The following is a 13,321-nucleotide window of genomic DNA, read 5'->3' on the forward strand; positions in this document are numbered from 1 at the left end:
ATAAATGTCTTATTTTCTTTCAAGATATACAGCAGTATCCCCATAATAAAGTGTGGTGTTGGTATTTTGAAAGCACGTCGGCAAATTTTCCCTCAACTTGTTTTTTTCCCCTTCAAACGTTTTTCATTTAATAGCAAAATGGATTCGTGGCAAACCTGAAATGTAGAAGGAATGACCCGTACCTGTGTAATAACAGGTATTAGAGCTGAGTGCAGGACTGGGAGTTTTAATTAGCTGTCTTTTTTCTTCCCACTCCCTGTCTTTAGCACTAAGATTAACACCGAGCTTCTGATTTAGATAATTTGTCATTTTTGTTGGAAATGTCATTTCTGCTAAGCCATTAGCGCTCAGCAGCTTCCAGATGAAAGGAACGTGCTGTGTTATCTCTCTGTTGTGAATGCGTTCTCTCGTTTATGATAGTTATGATATAAAAAAAAACTTCCTGTTGCAGTGAAAGTGAAGTGGAGTGGCTGTTGGCTTTTATATCACGCTTTTATTTCGGCAGGGTTCAATATGAAAAGCTTTGTGTCGCCATTACACTTTCACAGCGCGGCGTTAAGAACAGGACGTCATTACATTATATCAAGCTCCATGCACTTCACTCCGGTGACAAAAACATTAGAGCCAGATCGCATGTCATCCAGCATCAGGGCAAGAAAGAAAAAAAACCATTTATATCTAAAAACATTAATATGTTTTCTGAAAAAAATAAAAATAAAATTATATAATTGCTCTATAAGAATGCTACATAAAATTGAGCTGTAGTATAAAAAAAATCCAAAAACAATATAAAGCTGTAGGTTAGAAAGTCCAAAAACTAGCATAGAGCTGTTGTATAGAACATCCAAATCTTAGCATAGAGCTATAGTATGCTAAATGCAAAACTAGCATTGAATATATATATATATATATATATATATATATATATATATATATATATATATATATATATATATATATATATATATATTGTGGTATAGAAAGTCCAAAACATAACATAGTGCTGTAGTGTAGAAGGTCCAAACCTAGCATGGAGCTGTATATTAAAAAATATAAAAACTAGCGTAAAGCTGTCATTTAGAAAATCCAAAAACTAGCTTAGGGCTGTAGTTTAAAAAAATACAAATAAATAAATAGAATAGAGCTGTAGTAGAGGAACTCCATATAGCTGTACTATAGAAAGTTCAAAAATTTGCAAAGAGCTGTGGTATAATAAATAATAATGATTAAAAAAAATAACTAGCATGGAGATGTAGTAAAGAAAATCCAAAAAATAGCATAGAGTTGTAGTGTGCAAAGTTCAACAACTAGCATAAAGCTATGGTAGAGAATATCTTGAAACTACCATAGAGCTGTAGTATAGAAAGTCCAAAAACTTGAGTAGAGCTGAAGTATATAATATTCAAATGGTAGCAAAGAAGAGTCCAAAAATTAGCATAATGCTCTAGTATAGGAAATACTAGCATAAAACGATGGTAGAATAAATAAAAAAACTACCACAGAGCTGTATTGTAGAAAGTTCAAAAACTAGCATAGAACTACAGTATAGTATAGAAAGTCCAAAACCTAACATAGAGCTGTAGTGTGGAAAGTCCAAGGGCTAGAATGGAGCTGCATTCTAGAAAATAAAAAAAATTGCATAGAGCTGTAGTTTAGAAAATACCAAAACTAGCTTAGGGCTGTAGTTAAAATAATAATAATAATAAAAAATAATAATAACAATAATAATAATAATAATAATAATAATAATAATAATAATGATGATGATGATGATAATAATAATGATGATGATGATGATAATAATAATAATAAAATAGCAAGATGTAGTAGATGTAGTAGGAGATGTAGTAAAGAAAATTCAAAAACTAGCATAGAGTTGTAGTGTGCAAAGTTCAAAAACTAGCATAGAGCTATGGAAAAAAAAATACTGAAACTACCATAGAGCTGTAGTATAGAAAGTTCAAAAACTTGAGTAGAGCTGAAGTATATAAAATTCAAATAGAAGCAAAGAACAGTCTAAAAATTAGCATAATGCTCTAGTATAGGAAATCCAAAAAACTAGCATAGGGCTGTAGTTAAAATAATAATAATAAAAATAAAAATTATAATAATAAAAATAATAATAACAATAATAAAAAAAAGTATAGAGCTGTGGTATAGAAAGTTAAAAAATCTGCAACGAGCTGTGGTATAAGAATAAACAAACAAAAAATGAGCTCGCATGGAGATTTAGTAATGGAAATCCAAAAACTAGCATACAGTTTTAGTGTGCAAAGTTCAAAAGAATAGAATAGAATTAGAACTAGAACTAGTAGACTGGTAGAGAAAATCAAAAAACTACCATAGAGCTGTAGTATGGGGGGCTCAAATGAAGGTCTGAAGGTCATCTCTCCAACATTAAACAGTATTTTTTTTTTTTGTTCAATGAAGAATTCAAGCAAACTAATAAAATCTTTGAAAAAAGAAATTAGCAAGTAATATGACTTTCTGACTTTGAGTAAGATGGTGCAGAATGAGTGATGATCATTTCCTCTGAACCTTCTGGTTCACTCTTTTGGACAGATTGAAATCTTGGTGGAAAGATTAGACTGGAACATTCTCACATGCTGCAGCTTGTCTTTGCCCAGAGACCTGCAATCCCTCCCCAATTACACACAAATCCCCACTGCAACAGCAGCTTCAGTTAATGAAAGGCAAAGAAGCTTTTAAAGTGGCAGTTCAACCAAAAATGTCATTTTACACAAGGAAATGTTTCCCCGATCAGCCAGGACACGTCCTCTTTCAGCAAATTGCTTCTTTACTTGTCACTCTTAGCTATTTAAAATAAACTAAATGACATCGCAGATCGGAAAAACTTCATTCCGTACTTTCTATTTGAAATATCAGAAAGGGGGTGTGGCTTTAAAGGAGTAGTCAAACACTACGATCATATTTATTTCTATTAATTTTGAACCTCTCAAATTGTTCGTATTTAAAAAACTTGGACTCAAGTGTATAATGATTTTGACACCGTTTCTACTGGTATATATTCAATTCCTTATCATTTTTTACTCAAATTTGCACCTACAGTATAAAGTTGTAGCTTTAAAAGCAAATTTTAAACATATAATTATTCGTTGTAGCTTCTCACCTGTATCTCGTTGCCTTGTGTATATTAATGTTGCTCTGTTTCTCAGTTCCTCTGCTTGGTGTTTGTTTTAAGGCCAGTTCTTTACATTTATGGCATTTGGAAAACCCATATCCAGAGTGATCCAATTTATAAAACTAAGCCTTGCTAAAGGGCCCGGGGGGTGGTAATTTGGTGGCAGCTTGGTAGTGCTGGGATGTGACCTCACAAGGTTCTGATTAGATGTCCAAATCACGGCTGTTTGTGTTTATATTATATTTATTTTAATCATTTTTTATTTATATAATTATATATGTATTAATGAATATACTCATATTGATTTCCTTTAGCACATTTTCATGATTTGGTACTGTTTTATTTATATTTTTGTATAAAGTTCAATACTGTTTTACATTTTATTACTACATTATATTTTATTATTATTTTACTATATCGGTTGATTAGTCGGTTATCGGCAAGTACGAGCCAACCTAGCTATCGGTATCTGTAAAATCCACTGAGGAGCTTCTTTATTCTTTAATGAATAACATGCTACTTTTTAGAAAACAATGAGAAATGTGGGGTTGCACATACAGTATGGCTAAAGAGGGGATATCAAGACTGGGTGTTAACTGTGTTTTGGGGACTTCGATGGACCTACCTGGCTTTATTATAAAGTCTTCATCTTTGACACCACCACCCTGGATCGAGAACTTAGTTGATTTATTTACTTGGTATTTTCACTTTGTTATCAGATGTGTTGCTATTGGTAACAATTAGCCACATCAAGGGCCATGCTAAAGGGCGCAGGGATTTGAACTCATAACCTGGTAATCAGAAATCCACCATTTTAACCACCCCCACCCGTTTCTTTAGGAAGAAACGATTGGGAAACCCACAGATTTAACTTTTCTTTCCATCCACATACAGTAAAAACGAAAATATTTTTAGTCCATTTATGTTACATTCATTCATTCTTTGTTGTTTTTGCTGAAAATGTTAAACATATAAAACACGCCCCATTTCAAATTTCTTGCCATCTTATTTTGTGACTTATGTGGGACAATTGAACAAATTGAATGTAAAATAACTGATCAACCATCAACCAGAAATCCATCATGGCTTCATCCAACAGAAGAGTGACAGGAAATGATCGTCTAATAGATGTCCTTTTTTTACAGTGTTAAACCACAAAATCTTAACACACTCGCTTGCAAAGCTGTCCTGTCCAGAGGGGACATTTCTTCCTAAGAAAAGACCTCCAATGAAATTAACTTCCTTAACTTCCGCGTTAGGATTGAATGTTGGACTGGAAATATTGTGCACTTTAAGGCATTGCTCATATGGGATATTGTGATATTTTAATGACTTCACTTCGTATGATTGATTTGTTGCGGCTCAGAAACAATACAAATGTTTTTTTTTCTGCTTTCTACAGTATGTCAAGTTGAAAAAGAAAAACGAAGGCCATCAAAATGTGAATGAATGCGACGTACATTTCCATTATCTGAAAGCTGTTGTAGTCCTAAAAATGTTTAAAACCCATGACTACATTGAACGTCTTTGTTCTAGCCTTCCTGGTCTCAGATCAATGACTCAGCATTTTCTTGTACGAGAGGCAAAAATGATCTCAAGCGGCTCACTAGCAAACCATTCTCACACCGCTGGTCTCAACACGGTTCCTCTCGCAGTTCATTTCGTGGCTAGAACAGATCAGCTAATTGGCTTGTGGCACTGCAACACATCCTCAATGCTTCCTTTTTTCCCTTTGCTATTTCACTGCAGTTGTGAGAAGATATTCATCTTAATGCAGTGCTACACAGCTGAGCTCTGGGCATAAACAAAGCAAGGGCTGAAAAGTGAGTGACCTGAGAGCTCATCAATGGGCAAATGTCGAGAAAGAAAAACGAGTCCGTGAACAGAATTCACTTTGGAAAGTTTTACTCATATGCTGTTTGATATCTCATGTAATGGGTGTGGCCTGGTGTTTGAAAATAGAGCCAAATAACATATTTTGTATGTCAATCTCTGAAACTTTTATGAAACCATTGTATTGTTTTTTTTTTTTTACATTTTATGAAACAGTGTTGCATTTCTGAAAAACAAGTTTGTGATCATTGTTGCACATGCCAATATTGATAATATTTCCCTACATGGTGGGGACGTGCCCGACTTAATCCACCTCTTAATACCACCGCTATCACATCATAATTATAGAAACCATCAATACTGTACAAAAAGGCAACACCATTATATAATACCATTTTACTAAAGCAAGCTCCAAACCTCTACATTACAAGAGGTTGGTGAGACGCAGACTCATAATTTGCATCGCTAATCAGAGGCTGTAACTGACCAAACCCTCTTCCGGGCTGAGACAAGCTAGCTAGCTAGCTTCAGAGTTGTCTGACTTCCTCACAATGTCTAGCTTTTCTGAAAATCTATTTTTAAGTATGTCCGAGACCAAATAAATTTCTCTTCCACCGTTGGTGTAAAAAAGTCTAACTCAGGTGTATTAATGTGTGCAGAGCTACACGTGTTTTACCAGTCGAATTCCGCTGTAACAGTATCACTCTGACCAACCAATCAGAGGACGGGAAAATGCTGACACTACTCTGGGCCAGCGAGCTGCCCTGTGAGGAGAATATGAAATCTGATGGGTTAAAGAAACAGACTCATTGAAAATAGAGACTGAGATAAAAGAGCCAGCACTACAGACTCTGAAGGCTCTGGGCAGATTAGATTGACATGGCAGCACATAGAGGCTGAAATCTGATTGGACAAAAAAAATCTAACATCCACATACACGTACTGGAAGCAGTGCAGCCGAGAGAAACACTACAAAATGAAGAGAATAAACTGATGGGAATAAATTAATACAATTTCATGGAACAAATATTAGAATTTAGGTTGTAGATGTAGGTCAGTGCTTCTGATAGTCTTTGGGCCAGCAGAGAAGGCTTTGCTGGACCTGACCGCACACCATTGCTTGGTAGCTACATTAGAAGCAGTTTTTCGGTTCAATCATTTAATTTGGAAAAGCATTTATATCTGTACACTCATAACTATATATTTTCTCTACCAAAACAAAATTTGACAAATCTGATACTATATACTATAACCTTTCGATGTCTATCCACAAAAACCAACATTTAAGTAAGTAAGTAAACAAAAGTAAAATAAATAAATAATTTTTCTTTAAGTCATTTCTGTTATTACTTTCCCATAAACCAAGCTCCAAGAAATAAAAAAAACCTCACGATCTTCATCACAGCGACATCATCAGGCTGACGCAAGTCCGACAGCTTGTTTACGTAGTAATAAAATTTAAATTTCCAAGACTAATGTAAGATAGTAAGAATATTAAAAAGCACCATCGAGTGGGTCAATAAAATCTACCGAGACCAGCGGGATGCTCGAACGAACACAGCATGCTTTACAAGGTCAACAGTAAGATTACAGAGACTCGAGTTACTGTATACGATTCTGTAATTGTGTAGGAATTAGTGTTAGAGTTTGCTTATTGAGCAAAAGAGAAACCCATTGGTGCAGAAAATTGCTTGAGCTTGTTAAATCTCGATGCTGACTTATCACTGACGTATATCTTACACGAGATCGCCTGCACAAGCCTTGCGCATGAAATATAGTTTAATTTAAGGATTAGAATTTTTTCCCCTTAAAAATGGCTGACTATCGTATTACATCCTGTTCACTTCGATGCACCGAAGATACGCCGTTCCTGTGCTCAAGTAAAAGTACTAATCCTCTGCTTTAATGACTCGGGTAAAAGTAAAACTCCTTCTACATTTCTACTTGAGGAATAGAACAAAAATAGACAGACAGACAGACAGACAGACAGACAGACAGACAGACAGACAGACAGACAGACAGACAGACAGATAGATAGATAGATAGATAGATAGATAGATAGACCATAATTATGGTATGTGCTTCTCTTTGAACATCCCATTCCACATTTATTCTCTATTTGCTCTTATAATCAGCTCCTCTCTTCTAGGAAGATGTTTCACTAGATTTCTGTGGAGATTAATTCAGATATAAGGGTGTTAGTGAAGTCTGGCACTGATGTAGGTGAGAAGGTGAGGAGACCTGGGGTGCAGTCAGCGTTCAAATTCAATCCCAAATGTGTTCAAAGGGTTTGGAGCTTTACAGCAGGAGATCTTTCACTCCAACCCATGTAAAGCAGATCTTGATGGAGCTGGAGCTTGGCAATGTAATGCTGGAACAGGTGATTGGTCTCCCAGTTTAAGTGAAGGGAAGCTAACAAACGCATCCAAAGACGTCTAATACGATTGCGCTTTTGTGGTAACAGTTTGGAGAAGTACCACGTGTGGCTGGAACAGTCCGGTGTCCCAATACTTTTGGCAGAACATCATTTCACAGAGCTTGTATGGTTCTTCAGATAGTTTATTCCTGCTACTAATCAGACACCCTAAAAAAGAAGAAGTTGCTGCATGAACAAGATGACTTGTATGTTAGGCTTTTAAAACTCATGTTTTTGGTTAAAAAAAAAATATGTCCAGTTACATGATCAAGATCCCAAAAATATGTGCAACCTGTGTACATTTCCACATAAGAACTATGTTCACTATATGGACTAATGTTTGTGGACCCCTGAGCATAAGATTGGTATGTGTTATTTGAAACATCCCATTCCACATTTAGTCCCCATTAACTGTTCCAAAAACCTCCACTCCACTAAGAAAGATACTGATGTATGTGAGAAGGTCAGAAAGCCTGGGGTGGAGTCAGCATTCACGTTTTGTCCAAAGATGTTCAGTAGGGTTGGAGGGCTATAGCAGGAAATCTTCCTCTCAAAACCATGGAAAGTATATCTTCATGTAGCTGGCTTTGTGCAAAGGGGCATTGTATGAACCACATATGGCTGGAACGGTCAAGTGTCCCAATTCTTTTTGGACAGACAGACAGACAGACAGACAGACAGACAGACAGACAGACAGACAGACAGACAGACAGATAGATAGATAGATAGATAGATAGATAGATAGATAGATAGATAGATAGATAGATGTAAATAAGGGATAGCATTCAGTATTCCATTCTCCTGCACATCACACCTTTTCCAGGTGAAGTGGTAACTGAGGCTCTGGGTTACGGATCGGAAGGTTGTGGGTTCGAGCCCCTGTATCGCCAAGCTGCTACTCTTGTGCCTCTGACCAAGGTCCTTAACCGTCTGTGCTCCAGAGGGCGCTGTATCGTAGCTGATCCTGCACTCGGATTACAGCTTCTAAAATCCCTGTTATAATGTACATGTGAAAAAATATAAAGCGTCTTTACCTTCATAATGAAGGACAGCATTTTCCATAGTTACACAAACAATGAGAAAACCCTCACTTCACTCACTCCACTCTCACCCCAGCTTTTCTTACAACACTCTTTACGACTTCGAATTGGATTATGGAGGAACGCCACGTTTTTCTGTTACATACTGCAATTGAAAATAATGACACAGTCTAATATAGTGAAGGAAAATTGTCCCGGAAATGAAAATACTCTGATGAAATCTGATACAGGTATTTGATGATTGTACATAAATACACTAAGGAAGTGGAAAAAATCTTCTTCCTGTGCATTCCTGACCTTCCTGAGAACATGTATTGCCTTTCTGTTGACATTTAAACACGGTTTTGTTGGCGCAGCGCATCGGTTCGCACTAATAAACCAGGAAACATGATGCATGGCCGAATCATTAAGTGTTTTAGTGCCTCTATTTAGCCACGACAACGTTTTAAACAAACACAAACCCCCTTTCAATTGATGTTTATACGCGAGTAAAAGCTTCGATTTAGTGAAGAATCGAAAATCATTTTTAGTGCGAGTTCATTCAGTGGTTAATTCTTTAAGATAAGCATCTTCCTCCTGAGGAAAAACTCTTAACCATGGACTTGATGAATTCTCCTTTAGTTGCAAGGTGTATAAAGAGGATTATATACACATTATAGCTGACTTCTCTAGCCATGTGTGGTTCTTCCCCCAAAAAAGGGGAAGGTTACCAAAAGGCTGGAGGCACTTAATTGTATCGGACGTCTTTGAATGCATTTGATAGAGACCCAAACTTGTTCCAGCAGCTTTATGAAGATCTGCTTTACATGGGTTAGAGTGGAAGATCTCCTGCTCTGTAGCTCCAAACCTATTAAACACCTCTGGGATCAAATGTGAACGCCGACTGCACCCCAAACCTTCTCTACTCTACTCTACTGTAGTGTATCAGTCCCTGACTTTATAACCCACCATTGTGTCTGAATGAATCTCCACAAAATCCAGTGGAACATCTTCCCATGGACCTCATTATTATAAAAGCAAATGGAGACTAAATGTGTAATGAGGTGTTCAAATAGAAAATACATACCAATCTTATGCTCAGGTGGACTTTGGATCCAAAGGTTGTGAGTTCAAATCTCAGCCACACCGAGCTGCCATCTCAGAGCCCCTCAGGCCCTTAAGTTCATAACTGCTCAGCTGCAAGAATCACTCTGGATAATGGTGTCTGCCAAATGCAATAAACAAATATAAATGTACCTGCTATTGCACTTATATAATAATCATTTTATTAATTAAATTTAATAATGTATATATTTATAATTAATTATATAACGCTAAAATAATTATTTTATAATATATTTATAATAGGACATGTATGAGGACAGTGTGACAGCAGTGAAGTTTGCAGTAGGAACGACAGACTGGTTCAAGGTGGAGGTTAGACTGCATCAAGGATCGGCTCTGAGCCCTTTCCTGTTTGCAGTGGTGATGGACAAGTTGAAGGGCGAGGTCAGACAGGAGTCTCCCTGGACTATGATGTTTGCGGATGATATTGTGATTAGTGGTGAAATTAGGAAGCAGGTTGAGAAGAGCCTGGAGAAGTGGAGGTACACGCTGGAGAGAAGGGGAATGAAAGTCAGTAGGAGTAAGACAGAGTACATGTGTGTGAATGAGAGGGAGGGCAGTGGAGGGGTGCGGTTGCAGGGAGAAGAGGTGGAGAAGGTGGAGGAGTTCAGGTACCTGGGGTCAACAGTGTAAAGTAATGGAGAGTGTGTTAGAGAAGTAAAGAAAAGAGTGCAGGCAGGGTGGAGTGGGTGGAGAAGAGTGACAGGAGTGATTTGTGATAGAAGAGTATCTGTGAGAGTGAAAGGTAAAGTTTATAGGACTGTGGTGAGACCTGAGATGTTGTATGGTTTGGAAACTTTGAGTAAAAGACAGGAGGTGGAGCTGGAGGTAGCAGAGCTGAAGATGTTGAGATGTTCGTTGGGAGTGATGACGATGGACAGGATTAGAAATGAGTTTATTAGAGGGACAGCGCATGTAGGACGTTTTGGAGACAAGGTGAGGAAGGTGTGATTGAGATGGTTTGGACATGTGCAGAGGAGGGACATGGGGTATTTCAGTAGGAGAATGCTGAGGATGGAGACACCAGGAAGGAGGAAAAGAGGAAGACTAAGGAGGAGGTTTATGGATGTGGTGAAGGAAGACATGCAGGTAGTTGGGGTGAAAGAGGCAGATGTAGAGGATGTTGTATGGTTTTATTATATGTTGGATTATATAATTATTTGTGTGGTAAATATAAATAATTATTTACTGTCATTATTTTCCTCAGAAAAATCAAATTGGGCAAAACGTGTAGGTTTTGAAAACGTGACAATATGACATAAAAATACAATAAAATGCAGTCTAAAATGTATAACAATTTAAGGAAAAAATCATTTATATTGATAGGAATCTAGGAATTTCTTTGGCTGTATATTTTTTTTGGGTTGAATTGTAATAAATTGTAAATCTGTTGTGTTTAAGTATTTCGTTTACGTATTCCGAAAGTAAAATCGGCAAAACTGCCTGAACTGGTGCAGGGATAATTATTGTATACTAGCAGCATTCCAAAATTACAGGACATAATCAGAATAATGAGCGCTAACTGGGAGTTTCCAATGCCTGTCTCTAGGATAATTAGCCAATTTGTGTATTCAGATGTGCTGGAGCAAGAAATGCAGGTGTTCTCGTGTGCCAGCTTTCGGAAACGTTGCCAGAGCTCAATTTTGAAGTGAGAAAAAGGCGAAAAATATGTCAAAATTATTCTCCATGAAATACAAAAAAACCCACAAAAGCTGTAAAATTCTGATTTTTATTTGTCACATACACTACCATACACGGTAGGACAATGAAATGACTGGTCTGAGGCATGAAATAAATAAAATATTAAAAAAATCAAATAAAAGGAAAAAAATGAATATGATGAATAGAATTTACAATCAAAATAGAAATGGAATATACACGAGTTTCTCTAATAAACATTCTTCTGGTTGAGGGCCTGAATTGCTTCTGTGAAAAAGCTCCTCCTCATGTTGCGTACGTTGGCCTTCAGGGATTGAAAGTGCTTCCATCTTGCTGTAGATAGACTACAAGAGCTGATCTGATCAACTCCTGATCTGAAGAACTCCAGTCCTACTTGGTGCTGTTCCCATCCCAGACTCAGGACCCCATCATCAGGATGCTCTCAGTGGTGCAGATGTAAAGGCTCTTGAGCACCTCAGAAAACATCTAAGATGAAACAGTTGGCTTCCATCACCATGTTGTTGATGTGATAGGACCATGATATTAACACCAAGGTTCTGACACAGAGGAGACGAGTGGTCCGCAATAACAACTGCGTGCGCAGTGATGTCACAAAGTCCGACAGATTTTTATGCAAATGACCTGCACCACTCGCAAATTAATGTTACTATGGCAACGACCAATAGGTGACTTTGCAGTACAGCAGCTAACAACTTTTTATTGTTGTTGCATTATAAACGATAAAGAACATGTCGATTCTGCCGGAATGAATAAATCAACGCCTTCTGAGCAATCAGGTTTGAAAATGGTGTCCATGTTTGATGTTGATGGTGTTTGGTGGACACCAGGGCACATCAGACAGTTTACAGAAAAGCGTGCGCATCGGACCGTTTGTGGAAATGTATTCACATCACGCTCTGCGGAAATGCACGTGCATCAGCCTATTTGCAGAAACACATTCACATCCGACTCTTCGTGAAAATGCACGCACATCAGACTCTTTGCAGAAATGCATGTGCATCAGACTCTCTAAGGAAAGGTGTGCATATCAGGCTGCTTGTGAAAATCCATGCACATCAAACTCTTTGCATGCATTCACTTCGGAGCGAGTGCAGAAATGCGCGCGCATCACACTGTTTGCACAAATGCATGCGCATCAGACAGAATTGTAGAATTGCTTGCAGAAATGCATGCAGGCCCCGAACGGGGGAAGTGTCACGAGCTACAGGGAAAGTGTTGCCAAGGAAACGGGCGCTTGGCAACGGGGCTTAAGGAGCTGTCGCGCGCAGAGAGCTTGCAGGCCTTGCTCGCTAGATGGTGCAAGAGGGTGCATGTGTGTGCGTGTGTGTGTGTGTGTGTGTGTGTGTGAGAGAGAGAGAGAGAGAGAGAGAGAGCGAGCGTGCACGCGCACACATTCTCGCACACGAGTGCGCGCTCGCAGGCACACACACACACACACACACACACGCACGCACGCGCGCGCGCACACGCAGAGCATCCAAAACAAAGCTGGTGAAGAACGAGGGAGCAGCGCGCGCGCCACGGTGATATCTCTCTCGCTCTATCTCTCTCTCTCTCTCTCTGGAGAAGGAAGGAGAAAAGCAGAAGAAGAAGCAGCAGAAGAAACAGGATTATCATTTTAAAGCGCTATCGCCGGTGTGTTTTGTGTTGTTTTTTGTTCTTGTTGTTTGAGAGCTTGCGGGGCAGTGGTGAAGCTCTCAGCCCGCGGTGATGGACATTATGAGTGCGGTGCAGGATGCGTGCGTCTCCGGTCAGTGGCTCACCGCGATCATCCTCAGCCTGTGCTGCTTTCTGCCTTCCTGCTTGCCAGCTGGACAAACTGTGGACTATGCCTCGAGTGAGAGTGTGGTGAGCCGGCAAGGAGACACGGCGCTGCTCAGGTACACACACACACACACACACACACACACACACACACACACACACACACACACACAAACACACAAAACAACTCACCTTTAGGGTAATAGGCAACACCACTGCGAGCTCATTACAGCAACACACTACACCTACAACACTCTTCAATACTCTCCAATATTCTCCAATACTCTCCAATACTCTCCAATATTCTCAGATATTCTCCAATACTCTCCAATATTCTCAGAT

At 38.5% G+C, this 13,321-nt stretch overlaps 1 protein-coding gene across 1 annotated transcript in view; it reads left to right on the forward strand.

Annotated features, from left to right (window-relative positions):
- The first annotated feature begins 12,644 nt into the window (after window positions 1-12,644).
- Window positions 12,645-13,321, forward strand: part of negr1 (neuronal growth regulator 1) — a 173,901-nt gene continuing 173,224 nt past the window's right edge. Inside the window, exon 1 of the mRNA XM_046856899.1 lies at window positions 12,645-13,095. Coding sequence (XP_046712855.1) covers window positions 12,926-13,095 — 170 coding nt within the window. The 5' untranslated portion in view covers window positions 12,645-12,925. The remainder of the gene's footprint in view (window positions 13,096-13,321) is intronic.

This window comes from Silurus meridionalis, chromosome 1, assembly GCF_014805685.1.
Source record: "Silurus meridionalis isolate SWU-2019-XX chromosome 1, ASM1480568v1, whole genome shotgun sequence".
Classification (NCBI taxonomy): domain Eukaryota; kingdom Metazoa; phylum Chordata; class Actinopteri; order Siluriformes; family Siluridae; genus Silurus; species Silurus meridionalis.